Raw genomic sequence first — 17,126 nt, forward strand, 5'->3', positions numbered from 1 at the left:
TCTGTGGGATTGCAGTCGAGGCTGTTTCATTGTCATGTGATGCCTTATAGCCTCATTTCACACGGCCTTCTGCGCATCTACATGAGTAAGGACCATCATCCCTGTTCCGGTCCTTCCTGACCCTAAAGATATGAATGACACCCCGCCCGACCACCCAGCACGTCACGAAGCCTGACACAGCCAATGAAAATGTCCAAACCGGGTGCCGCTGATTAACGGACAGCTGCCTTATCCAACGGGAGCTTTCCGTGCGCCTTCACCCCCCGCCTGTGTTCTACGTGTAGCCAATCAACGCGCAGGATCAATTACTAATTCATTACTTCGCAAAGGGGAGTGACGCAGTTATTGTAGATGTATAGATACTCCATGCTTTTCTCATATGACCTGAAATTACATTTTTTTTCAAGCTTTCACGCAAAAACAAAATCCACATAAACACAGCAAAGCAGAGGGATTCCCACTGTCATCTGCAAGCTGCATGACCATTCTCTGCGCCCCTTGAATTTGGATGCCATTCCGGGAGGAGGTTGCGGTAAACCCCGAGGACTAGATGCGATAACCGTAAGGAGACATGCCGCAGCCGAAATCACGAAAAATCGCCATCCTCGGGTACAGATCCGTAGGTGAGTATGGAACGGAAGCTGAGTACAGCGGGGAAAGGCGGCTTCGAGTGGGACGCAGACCCAAGATTTTTAGCGGCCTTTCAGGCCAGTACAAGTCCAGCGTGAGAGCGCTTTACGCCTCCTATAATAGACTTAAATTATAGGGAGTAACATCTGACACGCGGCGTCTCAGGGCGGGCGAATGAGCGCCACCAGGTGAGACGTGGCTCTGCGGTGTGAGCGCAAGAGGCCTCCCATAACGTGTGCAAGAGAGAGATTTTAATCGATCTTATTGATAGGTTTCCGTTAGCCCTTAACCCCGGTGCCATGTTAGGCAGTGCCATGCCACGCAAAAACCATCGACGGCTTTGACGCATTTAGTTTGCGGTTTATTTAGTGATGTGTAAAAGCAAAGAAGCGCAGATTATGTGCGGTGAAAGGATGTTGAGGATGGCAAGATGGCACACACAGATAGCACGACTGGAGGCCCAGGCAGCACCAACTGCAACCCTGTAATATCCCCACAGAGACGCGTGATGTGTTTATGTTTCCCTGCTTTGTAGTAACCTCGACGATTTCTAAACATGTTCATCAGTATAGTACAACGTGCTTCATGTGGCGCATTTAGGCTTGTTCACGGTTATTAAGCTTTATATTTGTATTTTTTTGTATCATTGTATGGCTACATTCACTCATAGAGACTGATCTCGACAAAAACAATCATAATGATGACTTCTATAGATGTTATCCCTTAATTGCTACACTGACTTCCTCCATCTGAGGTTAACTATCGTCTCTGTGTTTACAGGAAAGTCCTCTTTAACCATCCAGTTTGTGGAAGGCCAGTTTGTTGATTCCTATGACCCAACAATAGAAAACAGTAAGTGGGGATTTTTTTTAAATTTATACAAAAACCGTGTTTCCCCCAGGAAACTCTTTACATGAGGTGGCACACAACTCAGGTCCCTGTCTCTCTTGTGAATCAGTAGGCGAAGCCTACATGTATTGGCCCCAAAATAGCTGTTTCTGTGATATCCTATCCTCAGCATTGCTGCTCAGTGTGTACCAGCAAAGCTGACTATCAAGTTTATCCTTATTTATCATCCCAGCACTACAAATGTGTCAGTTTGTCATTAGATGCTCTTCGTACAGCAATGAATAAATCCTTACTGGTGCATCTTCTGTAAGGTCAGAACATCGTGTTCCTCATTATTTGTCATTTACTGTCAGCCCCACACTCGGATTTGCTTACAGCCAATTCTCACACCTGAAAAGCTGGAATGAGGATGTGTTAGCTTACGCTTTCCAGCTTTAAGGTTGTTCAGAGCACCTCGTGACAGAAGAAGTTAACCGCCAAAGGATTTCATGGAGTGACAGTTGTTTTTCTTTCATAACTGGTTTATAATTATACTACATCAGGAGTACATCCACTGTTTTTGGTCAGATGCAACATTAAATATTAGAGCTTGACCAATATAGGATTTTCAACATTTGGTGATTTAAAAAATCAGATCTATCATCATATTTTTTTTTTCTTTCAGATGTGAAGCACAAACAGATTTACATTTATTAATTGTATTATTATTTATGAGTCCTTATTTTAAAAAAACATGACAGTGCTTATTAAAATAAACTTGTCTTATTGTCACAGTTAGTCTGGAATTTCCTATTTCTGCTCTGTCAGACTGCTCAGGTCGGTGTTTGCTTTGTTTGTGGTATCCAAACACCTGCTGGCAAAAGTCAAGTCACAGAGGGCCCTCTAGTGGACAAAATGTGCAACATCAACACTCATATTTTGAAGGGTGTTTCTCCCGTTTCTTCTTTAGTCTTTAAACGTTCATTTATTGTCTTTTGATACCTATATATCAGAAAATAGCTAATAAGGGAAAATATTAGCTATTATTATAGCCATTATAGTTCATGTTTGCCTTTATTAGCTATTTGCCAATTTCATAGACTCCCACCGATATAGCTGCAGGACCGATATCAGTTGGGCTCTATTAGATCTTTAAACTGCACTTATATGGACGCAGATATCACACAGCAACTGTTGTACGTAAAACACAAGGTAGCTTTATAATCGCTGCTGTTTGAGTCGTAGTAGTACTACACATGACAGTAAGTGGAATGCATTTGTACGCACTGTGTATATTCCACCTTATCTTTGTGGGTTTTTAACAAGGTTTAGAGACCCTGTTATGAAAAAAAGCAAGTTTGTTGTTTACAGAATTTTGATTGAATTTACTAATGAATCACTGCAACTAGGGCTGTTCATTATAACGATATACTGTATATCGATGACATATAAAGACGTCTATCGTTTGTTTCGTGGTGTCGCAAAATAAACTGTTTACGGCAATATTTTTTCATTATTTTGATGGTCACTGTAGTGGCTATATTAATTTCTTAAAGTTCTCTCTTTCTCTTACATTTAATATAACCACACTACGGACAGACAAGCGTTTGTTTTTATGCGTTGTCGTTAGCAACAACGACGGTAAAACCACCGCATGTCCGCTTGTTCCACATAAACCTTTCACAGTAAAGCTCAAGATCCTGTTGAGACTTTTCAAAATAAACTGAATCACGTGAAAGATGCAGAGTGTTTACGGATGAGACGCAAAAAAGAGCCGTCAGGTGCTAAAAGATAAACCTTAGACTCAAACGTTAGAACAGGCTTTTCCCCGCAGCACGCCGTGTAATAAATACTCACAAAGAAAACGGCGGCCGTTACAACCTATGTCTAAAAATGTATAGTTTCATACATCAGTTAAAATACTCGACTCCAGGTACACGACGCCCCACTGGAAACACTTCACACAAGTCGAGCTGCCCGAGATTCACAGAATTTACAGAAAAGGTTAAATTTTTGTGATTTATATCGATATCGGGCGATAGATGTCTTAATATCGGGATATGAGATTTTGGTCATATTGCACAGCCCTAACTGCAGCTGTAATACAGTAATTCAATGTGATAAAAATGTGGTAACATTACAAAGCTTATGCTTTATATTTTACATTTTGAACTTAAAGTGCAGTATGAGAGAAAACGTTTTCTAAATGTGTCTAAATGTACATTATGTTTAAATTATTTTTAAAACTTGTATGATCTGTTCTCAAAATCTAAATTCTATATTATGACAGCTCTATGGTCTAAGTGACTTCTGAGTGAAAGATAATGATTTGCAAGACTTTGCTGTTACCCAGCAGGGTGTGATGTTCCTTCTAAGCAAATGCATTTAAACACCGCAACAGCTGATTCCACCACTTTCCACACTTTCAACCAGAAAGAGAGAGCTTTCTTTTGAGATATCAGCCGGCGTGCCGTTTGGTTGAGATAAACGTTTCTCTCCGACTCGCATGCAGCGGGACTTCTCTAGTTAAGAAAGGGAACTTTTCTTAAAGACAATTTAAAAGCACTATTTTGGAGCGCAGGAGAACTTGCAGTTATTCGTAACCTCCAAAACAAACCTGATCCCGGCCACCCCAGAGATTTGAGTCTGAATTGTAGGTTGTATCTGTAGGCTATTTCTCTTCTCCCTGACATGTTCGCTCACATGCTGTCCCACCCTACGCTTCTTAAATCTGTTGTCTGTATCTATAAATAATCCCTGGATGGTTAATGTAAAATGAAGTGCCAGCATTATCAGTGAGATGCTGCAGACATTGCATGCCTGCTGTAGATAATATGACCCATCTCCAGGCTATTGACATTCCTGTCCTGAATGTGCTCATTGGGATGAATCTATAACTGGATTGTGTCTTGTATGTCCTGCAGAGAGTAATAAAGATACACTCAGCTGGATAGTACTGCATAGTAGGGCTGCCACAAACGATTATTTTGATAGTCGACTAGTCACCGATTATTTATGCGATTAGTCGACTAATCAGATCATCATCCACTGGACGTAAAACTACAGCTTATTGCACCAGCAGCATCTGCTCTTATATAACTATCATTAGCTTACAGCTTTAAGCTTTTAAGGTGCTAACTAAAAATAAAGACAAGATGATAGTTTATTCAATTTTAATGAAATTTGCAGATTGTTTCGGTGAAGTTTAATAAACTCCTTGCTATCTAAAATATAACAGGACACCGGAGTATATTCTCCAGCATCTCACACTTCTGATAATCAGCTGTCTGCTTGAGGTTTATTCAGCTGTGTAAAAACTATAACTTTAATCTCAGCCAAACAGATTTACTCAGGAACAAATAAAATACTACAAAAAGCCAAACAATAACATTTTTAATTTATCTAAGTGACTTATATATGTTTAACCTGAGTAGCGAAAGATGGCGGTGGGTTTGAAAACAATTTGCCGGGAGTCCAGTGTTCTCACCGCGCTAGTGACCTAGCCCCCGGCTAGCTATCGAGCTAGTGGGTAACAGACGTCTCCGAAAACGTCGGAGCACTTTTGAAAATATGTGGTCTCCTGATAAACTGAGCCGATATTTGAGGTTTACACAGCTACATTCTCGGCTGAAAATATGTTAAACGTTTATTTTGTGACCCAGAAAGAATAATAAGAGTAATATTAAAACTAACTTGCTGCCGCCATTGTTGGAAACTAAGCTGGGCCGCGCTATGAATTCTGGGACACAGCTGCTTCTTCTTCTTCTTCTTCGGGGTTTAACGGCAGCTGGCATCCTTGTACATGCAGTGCTGCCATCTTCTGTTTCAGTCCGTTATTACACTCTTAAATCCTGCTATTATTCCTGCGTCTTTTGGGATCTTACAACGCTTCAAACGACGCGACGACTATTAAATCAGTCGTCGACGATTTTGATAGTCGACGTAATCGTGACTAGTCGACAAATCGTGGCAGCCCTACTGCATAGTTGCACAACTGTGCTATATTTGTCATACATATAAGAGAAAAGAAATGTATTGTCGTATCTACAAAACATTGTTGTCTTGTATTTGCAGCATTTACTAAGATGATCACAATAAATGGACAAGAGTACCATCTCCAGCTTGTAGACACAGCAGGGCAGGTATGTCTCAATGCGCTGTTTATGAACCTGCCAGTGGTTTTATTGATTTTTCTTTTTTTTTTTATGTGTGTCGTAAAGTACATGCTAATTCCCTCACTTCAAATCCCTTTTCCAGGATGAATACTCAATCTTCCCACAGACTTACTCCATAGATATCAATGGCTACATACTGGTTTATTCAGTTACATCAAATAAAAGGTATAGAATTCCCTCCACTTCTCAAAACCAACCTAAATATCTCCTGTGTCCTGCATAATGAGGTGCACTGAAGAAAAGCAAATAAACTTTCCCATTTCTTCCAGCTTTGAAGTTGTACAAGTTATCCATGAAAAACTGTTGGACATGGTGGGAAAAGTTCAGTAAGTACAACTTTTCATTTTGCTCTTAAAGCCATTTGACATAAATCATGCATAAATGACAACATGGCATTTACTTTTTCCTTCAATGCAGAGTTCCAATTATGCTCGTCGGAAACAAGAATGACCTACATATGGAGCGGTAAGCGCTAGCACACACCTAAATTGTACATCCCTCGAGACAATAGGTATGCACATGGGTCACGGTTTTTTGGTTTGTGTAGAAATTTATATTTGGTTTCTTATTATTTGCTAGCAGAAATGAAAATTTCATGTAAAACACACTGAAATACTGAGTATATAATATTAAGTTCACACATGTCCCAAATGAAGACAGAAGCCATTTGCACTAAGCCAGGAAGCTGTGTTTAGCACTGTGCTTTCACTGTACACAACACAGAGTCAGTGGATTAACATACACAAGCAGATTTCTAAGGAATTTATATACTGTGGGATATTTAAAGCAGAGACTGTGGCTTTATTCTGAAAGACAGTATTTGTGTTTTGGTCTGACTCTGCTGTCATCCCTGTGATTTTGCGCTCTTTAGAGTAATCAGTTGTGAAGAGGGCAAAGCATTAGCTGAATCCTGGAACGCTGCCTTCATGGAGTCCTCAGCTAAAGAGAACCAGGTAGGAAAGGCTTATTTAACTATCAGTGTGGGGGAGAAAAAAATGGGACTCTCCACCAGTTGACCTTAGAACTGAAGAAGCTTCTCGGATGAGAGGTGAAACGTCTTCAAGTAACTTAAAGAAGTCCAGACGCTTTTCTTTGCAAGCTCCTTTGACTACGATGACCTGGATGACTGAGAATCTTCACAGACAACAAGGTGTGAAGTTTACACATGCTCCCTGTGACTGTGTAGGTTTCCTGCCACAGACATTCGAGTTTGAATGACTTTTAAATTGCCCACAGTCATGAATGTACCTGTCTTAGTATGTCAGCCCTGACATCATTTGGCAACCTGTCCGCTGCATATGACGCCTCTCACCCAGTGTCAAGTGAGATCAGCTCCTGCTTGCCTAACCCTGTAGAGCAAAAGCCTGTAGATATAATGGAAGGATATGCGGATGGAAAATTACTGAATTGCTTTCATTGCACAATGATGGTACACATCCACAGGATTCTTCATTTTCACACTTTGCATTTTCTCTCAGTGGAGACAAAGTTTCTGGTGCTGGATTGTGTTTCAATCAGGTCATCGAGTTGCCCACTCATAGAAGCTCTAGGTTACTTTAATAAAATCAGAGGTGACCTAGTATGACTTGAGACCTGTGAGAGCTCCTGAAAAAATGTAATCTAACGTGAAGACAGCCTCATCATGGACTTCCTGGTATGTTTTTGTAACACCAAGACAGATTTGCAAAAGAACAATAAAGCTGGTTTCAATTAGAAATTGTGGAGCAGCTGAGTTATGGCTGGCATTTATTCGACACTTTTTAATGGTTCTTCTGTCAAGCATCCAGCGCAGTTTGGTATGACTGGCTTGACAACGATCGTAAAGTTGTAATCTTCATTATGATGATGTGTGAAACTTGTGAAAACTTGCCTTTAACGCCATTACCTCACGGTATTACACGTCATCGAAGACCATAAAAGGTGTCACTTGGAGTCTCAAACTAACATTTGACTTTGCTTTTTGCTTCAAAACTGTGACCTGCAGCATTTTTTCAATGGCAGTTGTACTTATTAATCTTTAATAATCAGTCTTTACTAAGCCACAGGCTAAAAGGCCTCATACATAAGCTATACTTGGTAGCTGGCTTTTGGTAACTGAAAACACAATCAGGTGACAGGTTCATTTAAACGAGACAATGCAAAGTGACATGTTTATGTTTGTCTTCCACTTCATTAAAGCAGACACCCCAGGAAGATCTGGTTCTGATATGCAGTCGCTTTACTGTCAAGAGCAAATATCGAACGTATGAAGTGACATTGGAATTGAAATGTGATTAAAGGCATATTATACAGCTGGATTTAAATCTGCATAAAATGTCCTTTTAAAAAAAATCAGGAAACCAGATAAATAAAGCAGTCTGCACTGATTTACATCAGTCCAGGAGATAATAACTTGTCGCCTATAGTTGCTTTATACAGTATGAAAAGCTTCTCCTTTGTTTTATTACAGTCTTGCAGCTGCAATGCCACTGCATGACCTTCCACTATTTTTCTATTTATTGAATTACATACAGATAGCCTGCTTCAGAGTAAAGTCCAATCAATAGCACACACATCAGACTGGGTCTCTTATGATATGTATTGCACTGGCACTGTTAATGTGGGAGATGTAGGATCACAGTGGCTCATCAGTCCTGTCTGTCACTGCCTTCTTTCTTTTGCAAAAAGTACCATATGGTAAATGCTAAATGGACTAGTACTCATATAGCACTTCTCTGCTCTTACTGAGCCCTCAAAACACTTTTATGCTGCAAGCCACATTTATCCCTTTGCACACACACTCCCCTACAGCACTTTGTTTTGTGGCTTTAAAGGCTTTTTACCCATCATAAGCATGATCATATGTTGATATCAGAGGGATTTTGGGCTTTGCTGTCTTTCCCAATCGTGCTTTAAAATGTGGTTATCAGGTACTATTCTTCAGTAGTGAGATTGTGCTGCTTTACACCAATATGAAACCTCAACAGGAGTCCCTTAGCTCTTTGTGCATTAGCTGTTTCACAGCAATGAGCCCAGTGATTTGACTGGCTAAGAGTGAATTTAGTAGTCAACAATCAACCTCTGATTTATATTCCACTTAAGCCAGCCCAAAATAGCAGGTGTGCTTGAAGCGCCCACACAGTCTGCCTTTTCGAGACCTATCATTTGGCACTTTTCACGGCCCCTGCATTGCAGTGTAGACCAATATGTCAGCACTGTGTTTCCTCCCTCCAAGTAGACTAAATGTCACTAATGTATTTTTAACAATAGTTTATCCTCCCTAGACAAAAATGTGTTTATTCGGTATTCTTTTGATGCTAACCGTTTTTGCCACCGGCTTTGCCATCATACCCTAATAGTAGACAACAGTAAACTAGCCACATGTGAAATACAAAACAAACCCTCCTTCTGTTTGCTGCTGGATATATTTCTCAACATAGAGTAGCAAAGTTCATATTCAGGTTGTCAGTTAACCAGCTTCAAATTAAGTTAGAGGCAATAGTGCTCAACTTCAACACAATGAGATCTCTGTTGTGACTAAAGTCTGTGAGGCTCCAGTGGATGAGGAGCAAATTCAAACGTGGTGTACTGAGGCATGTGACAGCATTCTGTGTGTGTGTGTGTTTGGCGCTCTCTTAGACGGCCGTGGAGGTTTTCCGAAGGATGATCCTGGAGGCAGAAAAGATGGACGGTGGCGTGCAGCCAGGAAAAACATCCTGCTCCATGATGTAGAGCCGCCCAATCAACACACAGGACACTGCACTGGGATATCCCGTTACTTGAAGGCTAGCTGCCAGTTCTCCTCCACCTCAACTGACTCCACCCCCAGGGTCCTAAATATCCAATATTGTCTATTTATGGCTCTGATTCCACTGTTATTTATCAGTATTCCCTTTTGTCATCCTTGTTTTTCTTCATGTGTTTGATAAAAGAAAAGGACAAGTGGTGGCTCCTTGTCTTGCATTTTCCACAACCCGCCCCTCCGTCTCTGGGCTCGGCACTGATGCAAAACACAGAATATCACAGATGTATCAGGAAAAATCCTATATCGGAAATGATGACAACTGTAACTAAGTTAGCAGTGGCTCAATGAATCTTTGCTTCCCGATATGCAGCTTCCATTTAGCCCCTTCCCTGTTTAAATAAAATGAGATAAGAGGATTGTCATATCTATCAGCCATGCATATGCCTGGAAAATGGTTAGATAAACACAGTCATTTTTTCTGATACATCACCTGCTGTTTGGTCCCATCCATATGCATCTCTTTTTCTACTTCATCTACACACCGTACCCACTTCTCTGTCCCTTGGTTTGTTTTCATAGCAGATACTGTCAGCCAAAAGAAGAAAAAAAAATCTGCATTCATTTTCTAATGTTGAAAATGTTGTACAAATGTTTTTGATTGTAATCATTAAAGCGAAAAGTGGTTATCTAAGCAGGCTGTGTTTTTGAATTATTGCAGAGGCTGTTAGCTAATGAGTTTTGTCACTAGGAAGGCAGGGTGTTTCTCTTTGTTTGCACCCTTTTAATGATAATTGATATGTTTGGGCTAAAAGGAGAGAAGTACTTAGCCGTTTTGATTTGTTGAATGCTTTGTGCTTCTTCGTAAAAGATGGAATAAATTGAAAAGGGTGCAGGATGCAAGCACAAGGAGAATAATGATGTAATGATTTACTGCAAAGTAATAAAGGTTTGTTCCACCTCATTGCAGTATAATAACTAAATGCTGATTCCATGCTTACTTTTTCTTTTTTTTCCCCCAGGGAGCAGTTACTACACTTTAGAGGCACATCTAAGGTATCCAGCACTGACTGAGAACAGGAGTTGCAGCCATCTGCTGTTCAAACTTTTGTTTGTGAGATGTACCCAATCAAACGCAGGCTGACTTAAAGAGATGGGGGAGGGAGCTATAACAACTTATTATGGGTAGAACATGAACTGGGAGGCTACAATACTTTCTTACAAAAGAAGAAGAATTTCTATGAACTGGTATTCATGGAAGTTTCATTTAATTTAGTCCAGAAATACAAATATATAGCTGGATATGAGCATAATAAGTCCAATTTAATGATAATCAGTGAGCTATTGTTCCTTTAATAGAAGCACAAGAGTTTTTAAGTAAATCGAGGTATTTAAAGTAAAACTTTGAACTACTTGGAAGAGCTTTTATTACAAGAAATAACCCAGATAATAGTCTGTTGCAAGTATAACATGATGAGATTTTCTAACATTTGCCTATTTGGGGATTAGTAATTGGCTCTTTAAGAAAAAAAAGAAACTTAGTGTCAACACAAGAATAAGGACAAGCATAGGCACTTTTTCAAAGTATTTTATTTTTCAGTCCAGGGAACTTCAGAGTATATTTTTCTAAAAATAGCTGCTTTAATGTGTTCACACCTGGGTTCTCCCCGAAGCAGCTGCAGTCTGCAGGATTCACTGGGGGTTAAGTGCCTTACTCACACTGGACTGCAGTAAATTGTAATTTTCTTTGATGTTGAATTTTATAAGGTGTTGCACATGTCTTCGCTGCAGCACTTCATATTAATGTAGGCGTTCATCTTCAACATTTCGCAGCTGTCCAGATCCATGCATTTCTGGTAATGGCCATCTACGAAAGCCAGATGAAAAGGTTATGTTTCATTTTTTAAACATTTACACAATTCACTTGACAGTCTCCATTATTATACAAGGAATAGTATCTCTGCTCTATGTGACCTTAGAAAGTTGATCAAAGTCATGCTTTTTTTATATAACATAATTTGCTTCTTGTACTCTTTGCCCCTTTCCCTACTGGAATAAATATAAGATGAGGAACTCACATGGTGCTTTGAGGAAGTTGGCGGCAGCGCACCCATTCTTTTCTGGTTTACATGTTTCTACAGTGAGCTCACAGCTACCTCCAGCCCTTTTTGGGACACAGCGGTGGCAGTCCAGGGCTTCACCTGAAAACCAAGAAATAGAAAGAAGATTACAGAATAAATTCTGTCATAATGTGGCCAAAATGTATCTTGGGACAAAATAGCATTTACCAAGGATTTAGAAGTTTTAATTTAGATGTTAAAGAGTGGTTTGTGTAGGTTGTAGCTCACTGCAGTGAAGACTTTATAATGAAGAAAATGGTGCTCACTGTTGCACAGCAGCAGAGGTTATGTTTATACAGTGGAGAATCAGTGACAGACTCACCGGCTGTAAATAGCAGGGCGACAGCAAGAGCCAAGACCAACAGCTTCATTGTTCTGTTCAGCATTGCAGCCTATGCAAGATAAAGCACAGGCTTGATAACACGGACACAAAGTGCTTTCAAAACATCAAATTCCAGCACTTTTAATTCATGACATTTACCATGTATTTTAAACTTTTCCCTGTACTGAGTATTGTTTAATGGTCATATAAGACTCTAGAAAGTGACACACTCTTGAGTGAGTATATATAGTTTAATTATATAGTTTGTATATAAATGTGTCCATATATCCCAATGCAGTATTTAAATTTGACAGATCATATATGATCCCAAAACTACATCATTACCTATGTTATATGCATGTTATTAAACATGTTCCCAAAAAACTGCTGACAAGATCTAAAAGACAAACTGCATTTGTCTGAAAAAAGTCTTTTATATATACACATACATACCTTGCTGTATGTCTGTCTTGGTTTCTCCCAGTGACTGAGAGGACATCGGCTTTCCCTCTTTATATAAACCCTTTCATACTTTGCACTGTCATGGTAACATCCCATTAGGTGCTGTGGCTCTTTTAAGTCTATATACTTAGCATCGCACTCATCCGAGTACACTGTGTTCAGGGGTCATCGTTTCCAATGCTCAGATGCCCTCATTAAGCACGAGCTGTCCACCTTTTATCCACTATACAGTCTATAATTCATGAGAATTGCTAATAGCAATGTATGCATTCAGTTCAACCTCATATATCTATTTCTATAAGATACATTTGTACCTCAGGGGAATAAGAGAAAGAAAGAATCAGAAAGAGTCAGACGTACATTGTGTTTGCTTAAGGTGGATCATGTGTGACCTGTAATACCTCTGTTTAAGTGCTCTTTAACCTGTACTGACCAAATTTGATTTGAATCAAAACATTACCAAGGCCCTGACATGAATCTGCTCTTGATATAAATCTAATGAAAGGAAAGTAAACGGGTGGAACAGCCACTTGCTGTTAAACAATGAAAGGAAATGCCTTTAAGTCCTTCAGAGCTGCTGCTCATGAAACTAAGATATCTTACATAGTGCAAAGTATTACGCACATTCACTTCTACCTACAGTATGTCCACATCAAATTACATCTATTCATAGTTGAAAAGCTGGTGACAAACGTGCTTTACAACCATGCAATAACTTGCATAGCATGCATAGACTGCCTGGTCTAACTCTTGGAAACATTCGTTCGGTTAAAACGCGTGAGCTGCTTTGCACACACTCCTGCCATTAATATTCATTTTAAAATAGGTTCTATCAGCACTTCAAAACAAGATGACAGATTTATTGTTTCCACTGAGCCAACCTTTCACCTCTGCTTTAACTTTCCCTCTCTGTGTTTGTTTTCCTCCCCATCTCCTCCCTCATCTGGACACAGCCCAAATATTACCCTGCAACCCCCTCCGCCTCAGTATAACATCACTCTCAAAGCCCAATCAAAGCAAAATCTCTCTCCCGCTATTGTTTCGTCCTCCCGAGCCAAACTCCAATATCAGCACTGGCACATGTAAGGGAAACTGTCCATGTGGCAAAATATCTAAACCCCCCATTGTTGTGCTTTTGTTGCTTCTCTCTCGCGATACCGCCACACTCTGTGCTGTCCATATATATCTGGGAGTCCAAATTTGTCCACTCCTATACTGTGTGAGTAATTTGGAACAGCCAACAGTGGAAAATGTCTCAGTACTCAGGAAAGGTGAGTACCACAACAAGAATGCAGCCACAGATTTAGGCCAGTGTTTCACAACAAAAGTTAATCACAATCACATTCATCTTGATGACCGGTCCAAACTTAGATGATTTTTTTGCATATCAGTTAGCAAAATTTTTACTGTTTATTAGGAGGAAATACTCAAATCCTCACTGTTGTTATGAATATAGATTGTCTTCTATGAGGGGAAATGTTTCACTGGGAGAAAGCTGGAGATCTGCAGCGACTGTGACAACTTCCAGGACCGAGGGTTCATGAACAGAGTGAACTCTGTCCGTGTGGAGAGCGGGGCCTTCGTCTGCTTCGACCATCCAGACTTCAAGGGCCAACAGTATATTCTGGAGCATGGAGAGTACCCTGAATTCCAGCGCTGGAATGCCCACAATGATCACATGGGATCTTGCAAACCAATCAGGATGGTAAGAGTGTGTGTGTGTGTGTGTGTGTGTGTGTGTGTGTGTGTGTGTGTGTGTGTGTGTGTGCGCAAAAGATAGAGACCCCAGGGACAGACAAATATTTGGTTGGTTAAAAACACAGGCAGATGGGCACATGTGTGGCCTCATTTGTGCGCCTCTGTTTGTTCAAAGTAATAATGTTGGATCTACTTTTGCATAACAGACATCATCAAAGAAACTTTCAAGTTTTTACATCTGATACTTATGTAATCAGCTTAAAGAACTGCACTTATATTTCATCCTCCACATGTTCTAACCTTTAGATTTCTATAGGTGCAAGTGTTTTGTGCCCACAATACAGCCTCTGTCACATAAAGGAGAAAGCCTTGGTCGTTTGCAGAGAGCTGAAGTCAAACACTGTTGACTCAGCGATCACGCATGTCATTATCCTCCCAGCATGGAGAGCACTACAGGATGGAGCTGTTCGAGGGGGACAACTTCTCCGGCCAGTGCGTGGAGCTGTGTGACGACTGCCCATTTCTCCAAGCACGAGGCCTGACCAAGAACTGCATCAACTCTATCAAAGTTTATGGAGATGGGGCGTACGTATCTTTGAGGCCATTTATAGTTTTTGATTTAACTGAGAGAAGAGCGCATAAGACATGCCCTAAAACATTTCCTTCATTATCCTTAAGTAATGAACTAAACCTTTGTGAAACTGGCCACTTTCGACTGACCTATTACAAGGTCATTTCACACAATATATATTTTCCCACTTGTCTTTTGTTGTACTTAACAAGGCAGATAGTTCCATAAACAGATGTAAGCACAAATACACATGATCTGTATTAATTTTCTGTAGGCGTAGAAAGCAGACAGGTTGGGTTAAAAGAAAAACAAAGGCTAGCATTCAGAGAAAGTCCAGTCTGGCTTATGTGCAGGGCAAACTTTTCTAGGTGCCAGACCAATGACCAATGTGTTGCTCCGTATTAAACCTCACACATAAAAAATTTACAGTCTTTAACAGTGTAACAGCAAAACAGATGTTTTCATCATTTTAATAGGGACTACTTCTTTGGCGGAAAGCAGACTTGTTAAAAAACACTGACTAAATACAGAAAAAATAAAATTAATATTAAAGTAAAGGTGGGAAATAAGTTTAAGAAAATGTGAACATAGTTATCTTGAATGCCAGTCTTTAAAAAGAGAGAAAAAGAGAGAAAATGAATTTACTGTGGATCAGAAAAAGAGCAATGTTTGACTGGATCTTCACATGTAATTGGTCAATATTGTTAGTGGCATGAACAAAATTCTGAAGTCTCAGAGGTGGGGCATTCTGGGGCTTTAACAACAATGTTCTGAGGTTCAAAGTCAGCGAAAGGGCCTTTGATAGAGACCAATTAGGGTGTCTGTTTCTCCCACTACTTATACGCTGCCAGTTGTCTCTTCAGTGTTGGTGTTTTATTGGAGGCACCATTACATAACAAGCATTACATTAGAAAGAGTCTATCTCAAAACCAGACTTCTTGAAGCCTCAGCAAATCCAAGCAAAACTATCTACACCGACTGATCTCAGCAAAAGCAAAGAAGAAAATGTGTTTTTATGTTTTTAATCTTTAAACATCAACCAAATTAGAATACTGCCCGAAACTGTTTAGTAAGCTGATTTTCTTTGCACTAATTTATTACATGTTTGATCCATTAGCTCTTATTTATTCACTGCTACTGAACAGGTGGGTGTTGTACGAGGAGCCTAACTACCGTGGTCGCATGTACGTCGTGGAAAGAGGAAACTACTGCACCCACATGGAGTGGCAGGCTGAGAACCCCAACATCCAGTCTATTCGCAGGGTTGCAAACTACTTTTAAAACCATCTCACTATCGCTGTCAGTGTGACTGCAGGGAATAGATCGACTACACTGTCAAGTCATCTCACACGGGGCTCTGTGGGGCGATAATAAAGATGAAGAAAATGTTTGGCACTGCTTGTTGTTTTATTTTTGTACTGAATTATTTAAAGGTTCAAATAAAGTAGTGATCCTACAGCATCTTCAATCTTACTTCCATTTATTGTTTTCTTCTATTAATGCACACTTTTTGTGCAGCTCCCAACTTAACCATCGCATTTCATTGTAGACATGGCTACAGGCTATGATTCAGGTAATTGCTTTAAGTGCTGTGCTTTCCCGTAAACTAATGGATCCATTGCAAAGTTAAGATATCCTGAATACCACTCCCACGCAGATTAATAGATGTATGCGAATTTTATTTATCCAGGGGGGCAATTAAATTGTTGTAATAGTTTGAAAAAAAGAACTTACTGCCTGATAATCAACTATAGAAAACGCTCTAATGAAAATGTCCAGTCTTTTGGCACCTACACAGGTGAATGGTCTGCAGAGTCAGCACTGAACAGGAGAAACTGTGTGTCCTTCCTACATATACAGTGTATAAATCAAAAGCGAAAGAGAGATTCTGCACAGGGCGGCAAAGCAGCTGTGCCTGCACTTGGGAGCTCTGCTACCACCTAGTGTCATCTATCTATTTTACTGCGGAGTATTGACACTCCGCTCAGGGTGATCTAAGGATCATGGCATAATTAACACCTGAAATTAATCTGCTACATGCTTTGTATGATGTGTATGCTACAATAAAAAAAACCCAAAAACAGAACAGGAAACACAATTTCCAGTATAAACCTCTTTTTTTTTAACCTTGTAATTTAATCTGACAATGCACATCACATATCCAATGTATTTTATGCCATCTACAATGCAACACAATAGGTGAAAGGCTGGTATACTTAAACGGATATGTAATTAACAGTCCTTTGTAACACTATGAGCTCATAGTTTCATGCTTTTAATGTGCCACTGCATCATTTCCCACATGTTCTCATTCTTCTACAAATGTCACACCAGGGCTGTGGCCGCTGGACCTTTAATGAGCACTCATGTGCTTTCTCTTCCAACTGTCATGACAACAGAACATTTATCTTTACAAGGTTTCGCTCTTGGCCTCTATTGAGTTACAGGGTCAATACAGGATAGCTTAATGAGGAAATGCTTTGTCTTGAGTTACACTGAATTGGACTAGTTTAAGGGCGATTACCTATGGCTAACCCTATTCCTAAGCCATTTGCTGCATAAATTGGCTGAGTGTCACCAACATGCCATTAGTCAGAAT

General features: G+C 40.0%; 3 protein-coding genes across 3 annotated transcripts; 2 read left to right on the forward strand and 1 right to left on the reverse strand.

Moving 5' to 3' along the window:
- The first annotated feature begins 328 nt into the window (after positions 1 to 328).
- Positions 329 to 10,048, forward strand: rheb (Ras homolog, mTORC1 binding). Its single transcript, XM_005729070.1, has 8 exons — positions 329 to 623; positions 1,411 to 1,482; positions 5,533 to 5,600; positions 5,716 to 5,798; positions 5,903 to 5,959; positions 6,051 to 6,098; positions 6,505 to 6,586; positions 9,252 to 10,048. Exons 1-8 carry the CDS (start codon positions 572 to 574, stop codon positions 9,342 to 9,344), a joined length of 555 nt encoding a protein of 184 aa, XP_005729127.1. The 5' UTR covers positions 329 to 571; the 3' UTR covers positions 9,345 to 10,048.
- A 906-nt stretch (positions 10,049 to 10,954) lies between these two features.
- ly97.3 (lymphocyte antigen 97, tandem duplicate 3) lies at positions 10,955 to 12,359 on the reverse strand. The gene is made up of 4 exons (XM_013909780.1): positions 12,250 to 12,359; positions 11,797 to 11,866; positions 11,433 to 11,555; positions 10,955 to 11,221 (listed from the first exon to the last, which is right to left on the reverse strand). Exons 1-4 carry the CDS (start codon positions 12,352 to 12,354, stop codon positions 11,115 to 11,117), a joined length of 405 nt encoding a protein of 134 aa, XP_013765234.1. The 5' UTR covers positions 12,355 to 12,359; the 3' UTR covers positions 10,955 to 11,114.
- A 1,058-nt stretch (positions 12,360 to 13,417) lies between these two features.
- On the forward strand, positions 13,418 to 15,916 carry LOC102214772 (gamma-crystallin N-A-like). The gene is made up of 4 exons (XM_005729071.1): positions 13,418 to 13,529; positions 13,715 to 13,963; positions 14,396 to 14,541; positions 15,673 to 15,916. Exons 1-4 carry the CDS (start codon positions 13,509 to 13,511, stop codon positions 15,806 to 15,808), a joined length of 552 nt encoding a protein of 183 aa, XP_005729128.1. The 5' UTR covers positions 13,418 to 13,508; the 3' UTR covers positions 15,809 to 15,916.
- Positions 15,917 to 17,126: the final 1,210 nt, after the last annotated feature.

The sequence above is a fragment of the Pundamilia nyererei genome, unplaced genomic scaffold (genome assembly GCF_000239375.1).
Source record: "Pundamilia nyererei isolate P.nyererei 1_Seehausen unplaced genomic scaffold, PunNye1.0 scaffold00031, whole genome shotgun sequence".
NCBI lineage: Eukaryota > Metazoa > Chordata > Actinopteri > Cichliformes > Cichlidae > Pundamilia > Pundamilia nyererei.